Below are 20149 nucleotides of genomic sequence, written 5' to 3' on the forward strand. Positions count from 1 at the left end.
AAACAAATCTCGACCCTAATGAAGCTACCCTCCAGTTTGCAGATGATTTTCTCAAATTGGTTAGATCGAAAAACGAAAATCATGCAATAATAAAAATGCAAGACAAAATAGAAGTATTTGTTAGAAAAGCCTCAAGACTAGGACTCGTTATCAACTGTGCAAAAACCAAAGCTATGATATTTAAAAACAGTGCAAAAGTTCTAGATCTTAAAATAAACGGAGAAACATTAGAGACAGTTAGAAGCTATAAGTACCTAGGTATAACCCTAGACCAAACATTAAGATACGGCATACACATAAAAACAATGATTGATAAAATACATGACAGACAGAAAATGCTCAAAGTCATCGGAAGCATAAAAAGTGGAGCAAACCCTAAAGTTATGATGCTATTCTACAAAGCTCTGTATGGAGGATTTCTAAACTACGGTTCAGTATTCTACGGAGGGGCAAGTAAGACAAACATAGAAAAACTAGAAGTGACAAATAGACAATGTCTTAGAATTGCCACAGGTTGTTCTAAATCAACACCTATAAATACGTTAGCAGCAATAGCAGGAGAAGGTCCCCTATACCTGAAAAGGATCTATCTAGCGAAAAAACGAATCCTACAACACATTTTCCGAAACGATTTGATCGCACAACAATTACAAAGTTTAGAACAACACAGTGTAAATGCCAGAAAACAATACACCTTTTTAGAACAAATTTACCTAGATTATAAAAACGATTTTCAACAACTATATTTGAAACACACAATGAACAATGAGATAACCAACGTTTCAGTATTGGATCAAATACCACAAACACAAATAAGAAAAAAACAACAATCAGCAGAAGTAATGAGAAAAGAAGTAATACATATGTTGAACACACATTACCCTACATACATTAAAATTTATACAGATGCATCAAAACACGGTAATAAATGCGGAATAGGAATCTTCGAAGACGAAAACAATAGAAAAACTAGCATGCAACTGGACAACGAAGTTTCTATAACCACAGCTGAATTAATAGCCATAAAAACAGCACTAGAAAACATCAACTCAGAAACAACAAATAGAACAGTTATTCTCACTGATTCTCAAGCATCTTGTGCAATAATAAAACAGCAATTAGATTCAAAAGAGTTTGACGAACTGACTTTCGAAATAGTAAAACAAGCTGAATCAAAAAAATCTACTATACAATGGATACCAGCTCACATACAAATTCAAGGAAACGAAAAAGCAGACACTGCAGCCAAAGAAGGATTAACAAGCCCATGCATTTTGGTAAATAAATCACGGTTCAGTGACAAGACACTGAAAGCGAAAAATGAATGGATCAATTCAATCGATAGATGGTACAAAGATTATGTCAACGTAAATCAAAAAGGATCGAAATTTTACAGATTCCAGTCATCCTTTAATCAGAGACCTTGGTACTGGAATAGTAAATTAAAAAACACTCAAATACGTACTATGAATCGAATATTGAGTGGTCATGATTACTCTCCCTACTGGCTCGGAATAATGAAAGTTCGTGAAACAACTTATTGTGATCTTTGTGAACAGCCATTCACAACCGAACATATTATTCTGAATTGTATAAAGTTTAACCATCTCCGCAACTACCACGATTGGGATAGGTTTACAAACCTTCTCGAAATATTCCGAGATTTCGATGAAAACCGGATGAAAGAGGTACTATCTTTCTTGGATAGAACGAAACTAAAAATTTAAAAATAATTGGCAACACTTAAATCGCGCTAAAAGCAGTCAAGTCAAGTTAGTGGTGTTATAGAGTACCATTCTCTGGCCATATCGTCAAAACGAAGAAGAAGAAGAAGAGGTGGAACATTTTCAAACCTCGTCGATAAAGTCAGGGAATTAGAAACAATCCAACTTAACGAACAATATTTTAATATGAAACACGACCGTCAACAGTCTGCTGTTCTTGCCCCGGTAAGTATTCCTCGCGCTGGAAGAGGCAATAACAGAACGTTCCCACGCGGACAGTCTAACAATCGTACAGCATACAACCACCGTTCACGTTTTCCACCCAGAGGTGATTATTCACTCGGTAGACAGTATAGCTCGAATAGTGACGATTCTAAAAGACGCGTCGTTTCCGGTGATGGTTCGTCCTGGAATAATTCAAATAGATTCCGCAACGCTCGACCGGCTACCGCAGTATGTCCCAGGTGTACAAGTACACGTCGTGACCATTCCGAATCAGATTGCTCTGCCCTGAACAAATATTGCTTACGCTGTGGGGTCCAGGGTCATATTGCTCGGGCTTGTCCAGAGCCACCAGTCGGCAACTCCAAGGTAACAGACAAGGCTGAGAGACCTACAGCTAATATCGCCATCGTTGATAAAGCAGAGGAATCTTCATCACTAGAAAACGTAGGTGTCGACAACATTTAATTATAATATTATCTAATTGACTTACTGGTAATTAATTAAAAAGTAGTTTGCCCCTCTAGAGAAAAACAAAATTGGATTCCTGAAATTGTTAATTTTCTTTCGAAATCCTTAAGTTAAAATAAAAAAAAAAAAAAAAAAGCTTTTATAGTATAACTCAATTTTTACTCGACAGAACCTAAAACAATCACTCAAAGAAAATACAACTATCGCAACAGTAACTGATTCGGCTATATCCGGTATTATCGAAGCTGAAATAGCTGGAATGCGCTGCAATTTTCTCATCGATTCTGGGGCTCAAGTTAATACTTTGGCACAGAGCAAGTTTGAAAGATTTAAACTTTGCCCAAGATTCTGCGACGGAATTCTGAACATGCGCGATAATTCAGATAGAACTTTGTCAGGCTATGGATCTTCAGGAAAAATTACAGTATCGTTGACATTTGAAGCACCTCTTTTTATATCAGCGGATCGCCCGATATTCGTGGAAAAGTTCTATGTTGTCCATGCTAATCAATCATTGATCAGTCGACCTACTGCATTACGCTACAGCATTTTGATGCTCGGTATAGGAGTTCCCATTCAAAATAATAGAATGCTCGACAGTACTTCTTTGTCATTCGAATTAGCAGTAGTTGAAATCAACGAAAAGTTTCCCAAATTTAATATCGATCCGATAAAAATTGATTACGACCGCTCTCGTCCACCTTGCCGTAACATTTTTATGAACATTCCTGCAGCAATCAAACCGGTCGTTGAAAGAAGATTGGAGCAGCTCGTGAAAACCGACATCATAGAACCCGTTAGAGATGGTATGGATCTCTCTTTCTGCTCGTCGATGATCGTTGTCCCTAAAGGGAAAGATGACATTCGGCTTGTCATCGATCTCAGAGGTCCCAATCGCTACATTAATCGTACTCCTTTTACAATGCCGACGCTGGAAACGATCTTAGCTGAACTAAACGGTGCGCAATGGTTTTCAACCATAGACCTTGCTAGTGCGTTTTTCCACATCGAGCTCGCTGAAGAATCACGTCACCTCACGAACTTTTGCACCGAGTTCGGCATGTTTCGTTGTATTAGGCTGCCCTTTGGTTTGTGCAATTCTCCCGACGTCTTCCAAGAGGCCATGCAATGCAAAGTTTTACAGGGCTGTAAAGGAGTTAAAAATTATTTAGACGACATCCTGGTGTACGGAAAGACAAAAAAAGAGCACGATTCAAGGCTTGCTATCGTTATGTCAAAATTAAAAGAACACAATGTTAAAATAAACATGGAAAAATGCGAGTTCGGCAAATCTTCCGTTAAATTCCTGGGATTTACGTTAACGGCCAACGGATGGGAAATGGAGAATGAGAAAATCAATTCAATACGAAACTTTCGTAAGCCGATGAACTGCTCAGAAGTAAAAAGTTTCTTGGGACTCATTACATTCGCAGACAAATTCATCATCCATAGAGCAACCCTCACGGAAAAGCTTCGCACACTTGCCAACTCCAAAGAATTTTACTGGACCAAAGATGAAGAAAAAGAATTCACATATCTTAAAAATAATGTCCTAGATAAAATTCAACGATTGGGGTACTATAGCGTAACAGACAAAACTGAACTTTACGTAGATGCCTCAGCTATCGGTCTAGGCGCAGTACTAGTCCAGTACAATTCACAAGAAACTCCGCGAATCATAGCGTGTGCTTCAAAAGCATTGACCCCAACAGAACAAAAATACCCCCACACTCAAAAAGAGGCACTAGCAGTAGTGTGGGGGGCAGAAAGATTTTCCTTCTATCTCCTAAATCGAACCTTTATTATCAGAACCGATGCCGAGGCAAATGAGTTTATCTTCAATGGTTCTCATCGCATCGGAAAACGGGCGACTTCTCGCGCTGAGGCTTGGGCACTCCGCCTTCAGCCTTATAAATTTGAAATACAAAGAGTGCCAGGCGAAAACAATATTGCTGATGCCCTTTCCAGACTAGTTAAATATTCTCAAGAGGCAATTCCCTTCGATGAAGACTGCGAGTATCATTTCTTGTTTGCCCTGGATGTCGGCAACATGGAAATTACACTTAGCGAAATCGAAGAACACTCAGAAAAAGATGGTGAATTAATTTTACTTCGTTCAGCGTTGGATTCTCGTAGCTGGCCAATCGAGCTAAAGAAATTTGAGCCACATCGAAAAAATATTTCAGCCCTTGGTTTTCTTTTCTACAAAGATGACAAAATAATGCTTCCAAAGTCGTTGAGACGAAAAGCTTTGTCATCGGCCCACGGTGGACACGTCGGAGAAATGGCAATGAAACGGATAATGAGAGAGTTCTTTTGGTGGCCGGGAATGGCAAAAGACACAGAATTGTATGTGAAATCTTGTGAAACATGTGCTTTACTATCTAGAAAGCATCCTCCAGTACCTATCTCATCGCGAAAGCTCCCTAACGGACCTTGGGAAATATTACAAATAGATTTCCTTTCACTGCCAGGGTTCGGATCAGGAGAATTTCTTATCGTAGTGGATACTTACTCCCGATTCCTTTCTGTCGCCGAGATGAATAGTATGACTGCTGAAGCCACAAATGTAGCATTATGTGCAACATTCAGAACTTGGGGTTTTCCAAAATGTATCCAAAGCGACAACGGGCCTCCATTCCAGAGCGCAACATTCTGCAATTTCTGGAAAGACAAGGGAGTTGTTGTAAGTAAATCGATCCCTCTAAGTCCACAATCAAATGGGTTAGTCGAAAGAAATAATCAAGGGATAATAAAAGCGGTAGCAGCCTCAAAACTCGATGGCACGCACTGGCGTGTTGCTCTTGAAAATTATGTGCACAAACACAACACACTTGTTCCCCATTCAAGACTAAACATTACACCCTTCGAGCTGTTGGTAGGGTGGAAGTTCAGGGGCACATTCCCTTCTTTGTGGACTAGAGATCAGAATTCCCTAGACAGAGTTAACGTTAAAGAAATTGACACGGAATCCAAGTACGCAAGTAAGAAACATGCTGACTATGTGAGAGGCGCCAAAGAATCCGATATACGAGTAGGTGATAAAGTTCTTTTGGCTCAATGCAAAAACACAAAAACAGATCCTACCTTTTCTGCCGACCGCTTCACTGTGCTGGCAAGAGATGGCGCTAAAGTTGTGATCGTGAACGATTATGGCCTTCGATTCACACGTAATGTTCGAGAAGTACGTAGGGCTCCAAGTCGATACTGGGACGACGAATCAAGCGAAGAAGAAACCTCTTCCAACGATGTCAATGTTCCAACGGGAAATCCATCCAACAATCCAGCAATAGACGGAGACGAGGCTACGCATCCTTTAGGAAGGCCCGGTTTGAGAGCCAGAGAATCCATTCAAAAACCTGTGCGATTCAATGACAAATACATATACATGCTCTTTAATTAAAATTGAATGGATCGAATCATCCTTGGTTCACTACTATAAGAACCAACTTTGCATTCGCCGGAATGATCAAGTAAGTCCAAATACATTTTAAATAATACTGACCGTATGCAATTTGCTCTCGTTTTAGGCCATTCTTATTTCACAACATCGTAAAATCCAAAATTAAAAGAATTCAGCGTAAAATCCAAAATTGAAAGCAATTCAGACTTGACTACGAACTGTTGGAATTTCGAAACTATGAATGATAATATCAAAATAAAAACATTCGTATCAAAACAAAACCGATTAGTACACCGTGAAAAAAATATTCCTAAATTGAACATCACATGTGATGCTGAAACGGGGGGCTTCGCTAAGTTAACTTAACCCTTATTACGATAGCACTGAAATTAAACGGCAAAAAAAAAAAAAAATAGTAATAATGATCAATATAATTACAATGAAAGTTCACGCGAGTAATATATTTTTTTGTTTTGGTAAAACCTAAGACCATTTCTGGTACTGAAAATACAGCACTATAATTTAAAAAAAAAAAAAAAAAAGAAAGAAGAGTAGAGATGAGGGGTAATGTAGAGAATAAGGCATACAATAATATAAAATAGTAAAAGTAGAGAGAAGTAGCATAATTCATAATTTAAGGCTGTATCCATTTTATACATATTCCTCAATTAAGCAGATGTTCTCTTGTGCGATCACGAACATATTTTGCAACATCAACACTTTAGAGTGTATCTCGCCAAAAAAAAATCGGAGCGAGAAGGAGCGAGAGGAACTCTGATACTGGAGAGAGAGCAGCAAAGTTTAAGGTCATTCAGTTAACCAAAGTAATAGCGAATGGTCAGCTTTTCCCTGTGCGAAATTTAAAGTGGAAGTTGTGAACATTTAAAATGTCGACAGAAAACGAAAACTACGACACCATATTGGCCGGTTGGATACAAAAATCCTGCACAGCGCACTGATGGTCTCGATTATTATTACAAGCAATCGTCGCTTTTCGGAAATATTTTATGGAAGTAGTTTTTGCGCAAAAAAAAAGTTTCCGCCCAAGATGCGATTTTTAACAACTCCGTTGAAGCCCTCGGCTCGTGTTTTGACATACAGTTGATCGCTACTAGCATCTTCATCAGACCGATGGCCGTATTCGTTTCCGTCACTTCGAATTGATTCAGCATCGAGTAAACAAAAATTGAAGCCGAAGTATACCCAAGCAACCAAAAGTCGCGTTTTTACTTAACTCCGAACTCCGAAGTTCACATTTGGCTGAAAAAATGTATTACGGGAACTTCAGGTGACTCTTGTCGCGTAAAAGTTACTCAGGAACTTCCATCGCCCTTTGAAAGGTTAAACTATCGATAACGGAACTTCTAAGCGCTCTTAATGGAACTTCTTTCAAGAAGGTCGATAACGTTCGCGTTACATTCCAAAACGCACCATTAAGATACTTGAAGGTGTTTTAAAGAACCTATATGGGAAATCTAAGCGACATGTCAAAAATGTTTTTCAAGAAGGTCGATAACGTTCGCGTAACATTCTAAAGCGCACCATTAAGGTACTTGAAGGTGTTTTAAAGAACCTATATGGGAATTCTAAGCGACATGTCAAAAATGTTTTTCAAGAAGGTTGATAACGTTCGCGTAACATTCTAAAGCGCACCATTAAGATACTTGAAGGTGTTTTAAAGAACCTATATGGGAATTCTAAGCGACATGTCAAAACTGTCTGTCAATTTCTTGTCATGGTATTTGTTTTGTTTATATCTGTACTGATATTTACAAATGGAATTCAAGATTTTTTCGAATTTATCTTATAAATGTTAAATAAGATATTCGAATAAATTTTGGATGATGCGAATTTTTGTTATGATTCATATTGTGTACTGACGGTCCTTTGAACGAAATAAGGTACCTTCTATTGACCAACCCACTCAATCATCTCAAATGACATTAAGTTTAAATACTAATCATTACAGTGGCAATTAGCTATTGCTGGATTGGTCGAGAGGCTGGTGAGTTTCATTGCAACCTAGAGAGCAGCGGTTCAATTCTCTAGGCGTGTAAGCAGCTTTTGTAATCAAAACAATATAATTAAAATCAATGAGATAGACCATGATAGACCGGCAACCTAGCAATCTGACATGTGGTTGTCAGAGCAATCTGTCAATTGGATTTTTTTTCGGCGCGTAGAAGTTTCTTGACATTCTCTTAGAAGCTGAATAGCGTTCTCTACAGCCCCCTAAACGAACTTGAAAGTAGCTTTAAGAACTTAAATTTTGGGCTGATTAGCATTCTCTTCAGACACAAACGAGAGCTGATTAAGCTTCTATGGAACCTTTTTAAGGGAATTCTGGTTGCTTGGGTAGGGCTAGAAAATATTCTTAACGGTAACTCCACTTTCTTTCAACATGTCGGCAACCTTCTGCCATATGTTAAAAACTTCATCAGTTAGCCCCTCACAATGGTATTCAACTGGAATACTAACCTTAAGTCCAGAAGTTGAATCTGTAAGAAATGAATTTTTGTTTAGAAAATGACAAGGAATGAGAAGATTCAATTTTAAATATCAAATTCGCATGTGTCATCGCTTGCTTGATGTTTTTGGAAATTCCAGTCAGACCCCATTGCGTTCTTCGAAATAAACAACGGTACAAGGCTTCGATGTAAGGTTGTTCATCCGGCAACGGAAGCTCATTCAGCACTTCCACATAGAATAGAGTGAGAAAGGAAAAAATCGGTATCAAATTTTGAATACGGCGAATGCGCCAAGACCTTTGTTTTGAGAAAAACGCATTCCAAGTTTCAGAAAATAAAATCAATTTCCTATTTAGCTGCGTACAATCATTTTCCTAAAGAAGTCGCTAAAATGCTTTCAAATTGGTTTAATTTCAACACCCGATCGATAAATATAGCTTTTCCGTACTAATTACCACAAAAAATTAATAAATGTAACTGTGGGCCCTTTTACCACAGACTGGTGCTCTCATTTTGTTCATTCGCCAAATTGGAGTGCCCTTTTGAATTGCAGAATGACTATTCGCCTTTTGGATCACTCATTAAAGAAGCAATATTCAAGCAAATTTCGGCTTAAAAGCGGGTCCAAATGATCACGTTAACACATTAGCACATTCAACGATCTTATAAATACTGATTTGTGCATCTCCTCGTCATGGAAATTTTTTTTTCGAAAACTTCAATGCCCTTTTTCCATCTCGAAATAACTATTGGCCCTTTTGTTCGCGACGAAATTTTGAGAGGAAATGGGCGAATGAACTGTGGGATTACACACTCATAAAAAAAGCTATTCGCCTTATTTAAAAAATTAAATTTAACTTCACTAAAATAAGAAAAATTGAAAGGAGATCATATTTTCGGATGTAAAATGAATAGTTTAACACATTTATGTGATTATCTGGATTTGTTTACAGTTGGCGCATTCGCCGTATTCAAAATTCGATACCGAAATGTTATCAAAATTCATAGGTAGATAAAAATCCAAAACAATATAAAATACAAAATGAATAACTCACCATCAGAACCAGCATTTGCATTTTCTCGTTCAATTCCTGGATAAACCCGAAAAAATGTAACGAAATTGCGAATTCAACTGGTTATTAAAAAAAATCCATCCACAATTTTAATCTCATTTAATTTTTTCCTTAAAATAAATATAAACAAACATCTACACGCTGCGACGTCGTTTGTTTAATTCTGCTTAAAACGGTAGAATTTTTTCAGTGCATGTTTGCTCTCGCCCCTTTCTAGTGAGCAAATTTGGTGATTTTGTCGGTCCCGGTCCCGACGGCAACGGCCCTATTTTGCTCACCTTCATACTAACCCCCGGTGCGGTATGGAAGTGATTAAACTCGTGAGCATTTTCACTTTGCTCGCGATTGCTGCGGATGCCACTGTTGATCAAATTTCCAATAGGGACAAATGTCGATGGTTAAAGTTCAAACTTAAAAGACATAACCATTTTAGCGTGTAATAGTTACGGATTCTTGCGTGGGAGAGTCGCGAAAGAAACAAAGAATTTGTTTCATAAATCAGTGTTTAATTTCCCAATTTTCGTGTTTCCGCTTAGTCTGATACAGGTTAATTTGGTAAAAGTTTATATTTGCGAGTAAATATTTCTGCAATACCAGCGGTTGGTACACGGGTGCTCAAGATCACGAGCACATCGAGAAACAAAAGGTAAGAAAAAAGACATTTTTTATACACTGTCCTCATCCGTTCCTGGTGATAAATAAATAGTAAAGTCAGTGATGGTTTTCCTTTCCATTCGCACACAGTTGTTATCCAATTTTCCGCTGCCCATAACCAGCCCCAGACAGGCATCAGTTGTTCGATTCGAGGCCTGCCAAGTTAGTTCAACTTCGACAGTCGGCCGACATCCCCGCAGTTCGAGGAAGATTTGAGAAAGAAATAAAGATTCGGGTGAATAAAGAGTTTGCAAATAAACACTACGGTAACTCCGGTCGCCCCATCGAAAAGGGGAGCTTTCGAATAGAAAAACGACATTTTTATCCGCGTTCATTAAAGAAACAGTTCGGGGTAATCAATCTGGGTAAATTCCTACCTTGGCCTAAGGAAAAACGAATAACCAATCGACGACCAAGGCAGCAAGGAAGAAAATCGTGTTACGTCGCAGCAACCTTTGAGGGGCGTTAGGCAATAAATTGTTGTGCCTATAGATTCGATCTGCGATTTGGTTCGATGGCACTGATGGGTCATTAATTCGAGAGAAAGAAAATAAATAAGTGAGTGATAACGCAGCAACCCGTATCGGTGACTCCAGCAGTGCAGGAGGTGTCAAAAGATTCGATAAGGAGGTCACACACAGAGGATAAAAGCAACAACAAAAAGTGAATCGTAGTGTGCATCTCAATATATGTTTGTTATACAGCTAGGTGTTTTGCAAGATCGATCGTAGTGTGCTTGAAAGGGGTAAACGAAAGTTTGTCATAATTGTCGTAAGCAGAAAAAATGAGCAGCAAACACATGTACTCCACGGCCAACCTGTCCGATGTCGAGCTGAAGGATCAGGGCAATCGGATGTTCTCCGCCCGCAAATATGACGATGCCATCAATCTCTACACGAAAGCAATTGTGAGTATTTTGCTTTGCTTTTTAATTATTTGATTTAAAAAAGAAAAAAAAAACAAAGTGCTACAATGGGGGGGGGGGGGGGGGATATAACATTAAAAGTGATTCAGTCTGTCAATTTTCAGAATCAGATAACCTAGTATTTTAATGACCTTGGGCACTATTTTTTAAAGTAATGCGTCTTACAGGTCTTACGCCAAAATAATAAGTCAACTTAGCATGCAGGTTTTTTATAAGGACTGAGCGATTGAACTGTTCCCAATTTAACTACATTTCAAAAAATTTACGTATTGTCATCTTCACATTCAACATTATTATCTGTATTATATAATACCTTAACTAAATTTTTCGATTTCTAGGATTACCTAATTATTCGTTTTAAGTTATATGTTAAAAACGTAATTATGACGATCGATCTTGTTTACATCGTGCATATAAAATTTATATTTATATTTAATTTATATTTAATGTCTTTGTTCACATCTGGAGCAACCTACAACCACGCGATCATCGTGGTAACAAAACGCGTTTTTTACCCTGTCCCCCATACTATACATAATGGAATTGTGCAAAATCAAAGTGGAAGAGGCCAGGTCTTCACTTTAAGCGTTTTACCTATTTATCCATCTACGCATCTTTTTATTTCTTTAATCAAAACCACTTCCGATATAGTTCTCAAATTCTTAAATTCTTAATTCTTATGTTCTTGAATTCTTGAATTCTTATTTTTTTCAATTTTTTAATTCTCTCAAATTCTTAACTTCTTTAAAATTCTAAATTTCTTGAATTATTAAAATCTTAAATTCTTAAGCGGGGGGGGGGGGGGGGGGGGAGTGTCTAACACTTTCAAAAAATCGATTTTTTTATTTTTTTATTTTCTTATTGTAGAACATTTCAAGAATGTTGTGTCAAATTTTCAAGTCAATTGAAGCAAAACTGTAGAAATTATAGGCCTTTATCTCCTCCTGTCTAATACTGCAAGAAAGCAAGAGCAGAAATTTCAAACGCGTTTTTCTCGAAAGCACATTTTTAAAGTCCGTGGACATCGTCATTTGAAAACTACTTCACCGATTCATTTCAAATTTGGAACATATTTTCTACATATAAAATACCAGACCCCAACGTTTTTCGTTTTTTTTTTACTTTGGGGATATTTTACAGATAAAAAATGGCGGATTTTTTGTGAAAAATCGTAGTTTTTACTTCAAACAGCCACAAAAATTTCATAAAATTTTTTTTAAGTTAAATAAAAACGTTGGGGTCCAGAAAAACATCTATTAAAAATATTTTGCTCTGATTTTTGGCTTCAGATGATTCTGTGCTGAGATACAGTGTCCACCGCAAATCCTGTTTTCTAAAAGGCATCCTCGAAAGTGCTCCGTCACCGGCTCACTTTTCAATATTTTTATACGAAAAAATTACTAAATGTTCTTTTAACAATGCTTTGTATAATGCAAAAAATTTTAATACATTTGTTTGAACGATAGCTCTAGAAAAAATCGTGAAAATGGTGTTTTTTTTTTACCCGTTAGACCCCTTTTTAATTTCTTATACTATTCAATTTCATTGTTATGAATTGTTGAATCTCTTAATTCCCTTTTCCTTTAATTGTCAGTTATTTAACTTTTCAATTGTTACGTTTTTACTTTCTTAAACAATTCAATTTTTAATAAGAACTTTTGAAATCTCGAATTCCTAATAACATACCTTTTTTAGTTTTAAAGTTTAATTGAATTTACGGTATTTTTAAGTTTTCATTCTAATAAGCGATGCCGAACTTGGCTGAAAGTTTTCCACTAGTGCAAAAGAGATGCAGCTAAAATTTCACCTTACTGTGTACCGATCTTACGGGTTTTACAGTAGAGAAAGAATATTGAATAACTTAATGCTTCCATCGCCTATACCGTTTTCGTTTATGAGCAGAAATTTTACTTAGTTCTACACAAGTTTTTACTGCTGTCATTGTCTTCGTTTATCCATTCAGAGGTCCATCAGTTTTTCACGAGTTTTCTACCTCAAGTAAGCGATGGCAAACTGTAGAAGTTGTCGGTATTGAAGGTAAGCGTGTTGGAGCAACCATATATTTTCATCATCGTGGGTTTGTTTATCAAGAAAAAGTTTGTTACTATGCCGAAAACTCTATAAGAATATTTATTTGTACCATTTATAATTTCGAAATTCTATATTCTAACTACTCAAAATTTCAATATTATAGGTATTTAAAATTTATTTAAAAATTATATTTAAAAAATAACATTCAGTAATGAAATTATACCCAGGCCTTTAGATTTGGGACTAGAGTGTTTTGCTGAACTCATTCGATCTGAGAAATTTTGTCCTAGTTATATGCAATCAACTTTCATTTATCTGGGATTGAAAATAAATGACACATCGTATCGCTCATCTTATCACCCAAAGTAAATAAAGCTGATAAAGAAATGTTTTCGGGGACACTAGCTTATTTATATAACTTCTGATTAACCAGTTTCCTGTTGCTTTTTTTTTTTTCATTAAAAAACATGACACATGTTTAGTTACTTAGGGCAGGAGTGAGCAACCCGCGGCCCGCGGGCCGCATGTGGCCCGCGAGACCCTTTTGTGCGGCCCGCGAAGCTTTTTTCAAATTTTAATGTCCTAATTTTTCTCTACAATGGATTGTTAGGAAAATTTATATGACTTGATCAAATATCGGCATTTGCCCCACAATCATTCAGATTGGAACTTTTTTTTTGGCATTTTATGTTTATTAAATTCTGTTCAAGGCGGCCTATTGGCGTAACGTAATTTTGGAATACTTTTTATTCAGGATACATTTGTCTTTATTGTTTAACTCCTAATACTTTGAAAAACAAAATCCATTAAAGTAAGTCGGAAAAGCAGCCAAATATCGGAAGCTACTCATGATGAAAGGAATTTCGAAGTGCGTTAGTGAAGTTATATTCGTTTCAAGCTAAAATATAGTTACATATATGTGAAAAAACATCCCCAGCAGATAATTTTTTAAAAGTTATTCCATCTGATTCGGCAAAAAGGCTTGATCTGCTAGCATTCAAATACTAACAAAAAAACTTAAACCAAAACCTTTAGAAATATTTCTTATTTCTAAATATTGACGGAAATTAAGAAAGTTTTATGAATAAGCTTGGGTGAACGATTTTAGATTTTTTATCAACATGAATCAGACGGCATCAAAGTTACCGACAAAACTTGGGGCTTTTTCTGCGACTCGAGTGAAGTGACTCACGAAATTTCATGTCTTCGTCCTGACTCCAGAAAATGCTTCAGAAAAGAAATATGTATATCGATGAGCTCTGAAGACCAATAACAGCTCATCCGATCGAAAACTTCGAGGCTAGAGAGGCTATTTGAGCCAGAAAAACGATATGAAATTTCATAAGTCACGTCACTCGAGTCGCAGAATAAGCCCCATTATTAGTTCTTGGTAAAAACAATAGATATCTGAAATTCTGTGCTTCGACCCAAAAGGTCTTTGACGATTATCTATGATGGTTCTTCAGAAATTTGACCGAAAATTTATAACAATCATCGATAAATTGTGTTATTTCACATATAATTCCACATTACCAATGTCATATCATACCTTTAGAAATCCTATCCCAATAATACCTACAAAGATTAAAATTTATAAAAATCTGGGTGAAAAATCTAGAATAAAGAATGTTGTTTTGAAGATATTTGTTTAAAAATATGTGAAATTGAACATTTTTCTGTTATTTCAACAACCTTGATCAACATTTTAGTGTAATGATCCAATACAGAACTTCAATTTTAAAACCAGGCAGGGTTTTTACCATTTGTAGGAAAAAAAAACTATGCTTTGAGGACAAGTTTTACTTGTGGAAAAAAAACAGAAAGTCAATTAGCTTTTCAACGACAAACACTAAGAAGACGGCGATTTATTTGAATATATATTATTTTCACTTTTAGTTATCTCTGGAGCCGATGACAAATAGTACCATAGATTTAAACAAGAATGATGTAAGAATGAATGTTCGCCAAAAAGTACTACTGAAAAATTTGAGAGAATTAAAAAATGACAAAGATGTAGTAATGTACCTTTTCAATATTGGGCATTAAAAAGTCGTGTTGAATTTCTGTTTTTAAACACGTGAATTCCCTTTTTCAGATTTAGTTTTGATAAAAACTTTGTAGTTCTAAAAAATTACGTAAAGCTCTGCTAATTATTGAAAAAATTTTAAGTGTGGCCCGCTGAAAAGATTTCAAATTTAAATTGGCCCGTTGGTTCAAAAGGTTGCTCACCCCTGACTTAGGGGGATGTTTTTTTATTATCTGACAATTTTTGCCGGGAGTCTTCAAATCTTCCCCTAAATTGAAAATTGGATTCATTTCTATGACTAAACACATATTTTTCAGATTTCTAATTTTTTTATTTTATTACGCGAAAACTGTGGTGGGGTGTTAAATTGTCAATTATCTTGTTTTTGTACCGAAGGGGGACACTCTGCTAAATTTTCCATAACTTCGATTAAATAAAAAAAAATTTAAGGTTCTGGAAAGCTTCAGGAAACAGAAATCGTAATAAAAAATAGCGTTGATTTGGAAAAAGGATGATTGATAGTAAGCAGTATAGATAAACATATGGTGCACATGTTAATGTATACACTACAAGGCAGTTTTTCACTGAAAATTTCATCAATTTCCAAAAGTTATTCAAAACAAAATTTTACATTTTTTTCGAATACACTCCACTCCAGAAAAATTGTTCAAAGTGCATTGCAATTGTATATTCTTCTGTTACTATTCAGTTAATGTTAATATGGAATTTAGTCAAACGTTGATTTTTAGAACAAGTTAAAAAAATTATTTCAATGGAAGTTTAGAAGTAAGAATTTTTCGTGAATACTTAAAAAAAACTTATAGCTCTCATCGATTTTTCTTTGCACGGTTGCATTGGAATTCTCAGAAAACTTATTTTGAAGGTATAAATACTGATATATCAAGCAATGCAGGAATGAAGTACCGTTCATAATTGTATAGAAATTGGAAGCGAAAATAAAGCATTAAGTCTCTTTTTGATCGAAATATCATAAAATTTTGTTGATATGTTTCTTAAAACATTCTGTTTGGACCGGTATTATAGAGAAGAATGAATGAAGTTCAGTGATTAAAATCTCTATGACCTAATAAAAAAAAAAAAAAACAAGATATTCAAATAAATTTAAACAATGTATTGTTCTAAAGAACTTCCAATACAAAAAAATCAAAACTGACAACTGGGGGAGCATTCCTTCTGCTTATTTCGAATGAAGCTGTACGGAGTACGCATATTGGACAACATAGTTGTTTGGGCTAATGCTTTAGATTTCTCGATTAATGACGTCATCTTCTTGGGGCGTATTAGGGAACTTGCTTTGAAGAAAGCTCAATTGAGGCCTTCAGAGCCAAAGGGGTATAAGAGAGAAAATGGTCGATTTAAAGTTTATAATGCCAACCAATTTTTTCATTTTACAAACTTTGTTTGATGAATTTTTTAGATTTTTAGAGTTTAATTTACTGTTGTATTTAACCTAAAAATGAGTAAGGGAACTTGAATACCCTATTTAAAATAAGGAAATAAATTCTCATTCGTTATCTTGTACGTGGAACCGTATAAGTACTCGATCTTTTGTTAAAACCATGTTTCTCCATTCAACCTCCCTCTGCTAGAATACATCAGTTTATAACATTTACATACATACTTTTGCGTTCGAAAGAAAAATACAAATGTTAGAAAAATATATGGAAATTGGAATAACACAAACACTTGAAAGCTTGTTTTCTCGAAATAATGTATTTCGCAATTATAAATCTTTAGCTCCAATGGTTCAAAAACAAGCTTGTTGATCATATCATTTTGATTGTATTTACCGAAAATGTCATGCCAATTTCCTTATAATGTTTAGAATAAAATCAAAATTTTAGGATTCTTTTATACATATATTTACTTCAAAAATCAAAAGAGAAATTAATCGATGGAGAACCTTGAGTGTAAAATTGAACGCATTTTCGCTTGATGCCCTCTATCAAAGTCTTTACATTGTCATCCGATACCAGTTTCTCAGTTTTTTTTCCCATTTTCTTAACATGTCCTTCTCGTCTTTGACTGTCTTCTTACTCTTCCGAAGATCCCGCTCCTTCGGGCGCAGCTCCGTACAGAATTGGCCTCATACCACTTCAGGACTGCCTTCAGGATGCCAAATCTTGCCAAAATAGCGTAGCTCCGTTGTGCTGCTGCAAAAACGGCAAAAGGCGCTACTCGAGGCACTCAGATTTGTAGATTTCGCCATTTACTGTGCCCTTTGTCACAAAAGGCTCACTCCTCAGTCCGCAAATGCAGATGGCCTGCCAAACGAGATATTTGAAGGCGAACTTCGACATTTTCTTCTTCTTTAATTTGTCGTCCACATGTGGATTCGACGCATCAAACTTGCTCTTTCCGGTGAAAAACTCCAACCCCGAAATTCGCTTCAAATCGGCTTTTATATACGTTTCGTCGTCCATCACACAGCAGCCATATTTTGTTAGCATCTTCTCGTAGAGCTTCCGTGCCCCAGTTTTAGCAGTCGATTATTGCCGCTCATCGTGGTTTGGATATTTCTGTACCTTGTATGTATTTAGTCCAGCTCTCTTCTTTGCATTCTGGACGTATGTAGCTCTGCGAAATGTCGATCTTTTTAGCCAAATCACGGCTTAAGACGTTGGGATTTGCTTGAATCATCCGCTTCACCTTTTCCTCCGTATTTTTGTTTGTTCTCTGATCCCGGTTTTCCTCCAGCTGCTTTGCCGTGGTCCAACGTCAACCGCTTCAACACTCTGGAGAAGGTTGAATAGTTCACCTCTATTTTCGTTGAATCGAAAACACGGCTTGGAGTTGACAGCATGTAAAAAATACACATGTATGAGAAAGTGTGGAAAATTTAGTTGAGTTTTGCTAAGGCCGGATTAAGGGGGGGGGGGAGTGTTCTAAAAGGGGAAATTGCCCCGGGCCCCCTGGCTCAGGGGGGGGGGGGCGAGGGAAAAAAAAGTTTTAACATTCCTTTAATCATACTACTTCAATTTCTATAAATCTATAAAAGGAAATCAAAACTAGAAAAATTTCAAAAATTTCAACCCGAAATCTGAACAAAAATAATGCGAACCGAACTGAAAACAAAAATTAAGAATAATATGAGGCAAAACACCTCAAATTTAAATTTGTTAATGTTTATTATTATGTTAATTTTCCAAGTTACTGCACTAACATTGTAGCTAATTTCGCCAAAACTGACTCACAGTGCTAAGAGAGAACAGAGAAACTTTGTGATAAGCATTTCAGAATCTTACTCGGGCAGTATCCGGGTTAATAACGGGTTTTATTATAACTATTCACTTTTCGATCATTATTATTGAAATTTTCGTTCGATTATAAATTCTCCAATCCTTCCTTCCCTCTCAATTTTTGAAAATAAGATCTTTAAAAATAAAACTGTAGTTGCCTAAATTGGGGTACGTTTACGAATTGAAACTAACTTTGATTCTTAATTACAATAAATCTCTTGTATAGGAACTCAAAACTACAATTTTTTATTATTTTTTATTACTTATATTTTATTATTTCATTACAAATGTTATGCTGATATGAAATATTCTTCAAGAAATCAATTTCAGGCTAAATTTTATTTCGTGTTTTTTGTTCTTCTAAATGCTCAACACAACACATAATTTACACAAGGCCCCAAAATTTACATTTTTCTGAGGTGCAACGAATTCAAAAGGTAATTTCAACTAATTTGGGACCCTGAATCTAAATATGCAATATTTCTATCAGCTTTTGTTATTGAAATGACTTTGGAAAATAAGTTAAAAGTATTTGAAATATTTCTGCACTTTTTTTACAAACACTTAAATTAAAAACATTTCATTTAAAAATAATAATTTAAAATATATTATCAACTTTCCTCAAGACTTCAAATAATTTTGAGCTCATCGAAAAAAGCTATGGAAGTTTTATGTTTTTATTCTCAATAACCAAATTTTTAAGAAGATTTAAACCAAACTGAATTTTAGATATTTTTTAAGCATACATGTAATCTTTTGGCAGGTTTTAACAAATATGATAAATGAAATCAAGTTTTTTATACTTTCTACAGTAATGTCAAAAATACTTGCAATGAACTTTCCATTTTTTTTTAAATTGTTGAATTTTACTTTTGTAGATCATGCATCATTTCATCATAATACAATTATTACTTAATATGATGAAGCATGATAAACAGAATTAGAATGATTTTTTCATATATGTAGGTTTGTTGGTTAAACAATTATCAATGTTTGATTTTAATTAAAACTGATTCATTTTAATTCTTTTTATTACCAAAACTAAAAGTGTTCGATCAAATTTGATCAAAAATTCGAGTTCAGGACGCTAAAATCAACCAAATCAATCATTAAAAAACATCAACATGCGGTTGCCTTTGAGTCATCGCATGAATTTTAAATCATTCTTGAAAAGTATGAAAAATGATTCGAAGTAGCAACTTTAAACTTAATTTTAATGTGAAATGTTAACGAACTTTGTATTTACTTTGTTCTTTCAATATTACCAACAAAACTTAGAACTTTTTATTTTTCCTTTTTTTCAATTTTCATTGATTATTCACGAAATTTCCCATTTCCCAACATCTCCTTGTCAGTATAATTGAACATGAACTTCATGTCATGAAGTTATTATTTTGAACTTAAAAATGAACTTTTTAAGCCGTTTATTATGATAACTGAAGGAATTTTTTCATAAAAAGGTTTTATCTCTGACTTCTATCACTGGCACTTTTCAAATAATAAAAAATATATTCTTTTTTCTATCAAATTAAATAAAACCATCAATTATTCAATAAATTCTCCAAAATTCAAAATTGATTTTTTTCAGTAATCAAAAATTCACATTTTGAATTGCGATTAAATTTTTTTTTTTTAAATTCAAAAAACTACAGCGGAATTTTTCAACCAACCCTTCAGTTGAAAATGAAGAAAATAATTTTAATTAAAATGAGTAAGAATTAAAAATTATTATCACTTTACCAACAATTAATCATGGTTAGTTTTTTTACCTGATTGGAAATTTATTTGAGAACTCAGATTTGTTTAAAACTTTGTGTTTTGGAAACGGTTATTTTTAATTTGCTTAGAAATTCTTTTGAAACAAATTTCTAGTTAGGAATTAAGAACATCAT

The 20149-nt window shown here is 35.1% G+C and overlaps 2 protein-coding genes and 1 long non-coding RNA gene across 3 annotated transcripts in view; 1 reads left to right on the plus strand and 2 right to left on the minus strand.

Annotated features, from left to right (window-relative positions):
- The window catches only part of LOC129748734 (uncharacterized), a 32047-nt gene extending 22458 nt beyond the window's left edge, over positions 1-9589 (minus strand). Inside the window, exons 1-2 of the mRNA XM_055743432.1 lie at positions 9344-9589; positions 8299-8318 (exon numbers count right to left, since the gene is read on the minus strand). Of these exons, the coding sequence (XP_055599407.1) occupies positions 8299-8318; positions 9344-9364 (41 nt within the window). The 5' untranslated portion in view covers positions 9365-9589. The remainder of the gene's footprint in view (positions 1-8298; positions 8319-9343) is intronic.
- LOC129748736 (uncharacterized) lies at positions 2555-6129 on the minus strand. Its single transcript, XR_008737797.1, has 4 exons — positions 5923-6129; positions 5505-5776; positions 4933-5081; positions 2555-3563 (listed from the first exon to the last, which is right to left on the minus strand). It is a non-coding gene; the product is annotated as an uncharacterized LOC129748736 (long non-coding RNA).
- Positions 9590-9795: 206 nt separating the features above from the next.
- LOC129748735 (E3 ubiquitin-protein ligase CHIP) overlaps positions 9796-20149 on the plus strand; it is a 48464-nt gene continuing 38110 nt past the window's right edge. Inside the window, exons 1-2 of the mRNA XM_055743433.1 lie at positions 9796-10007; positions 10106-10922. Coding sequence (XP_055599408.1) covers positions 10800-10922 — 123 coding nt within the window. The 5' untranslated portion in view covers positions 9796-10007; positions 10106-10799. The remainder of the gene's footprint in view (positions 10008-10105; positions 10923-20149) is intronic.

The sequence above is a fragment of the Uranotaenia lowii genome, chromosome 2 (assembly GCF_029784155.1).
Source record: "Uranotaenia lowii strain MFRU-FL chromosome 2, ASM2978415v1, whole genome shotgun sequence".
NCBI lineage: Eukaryota > Metazoa > Arthropoda > Insecta > Diptera > Culicidae > Uranotaenia > Uranotaenia lowii.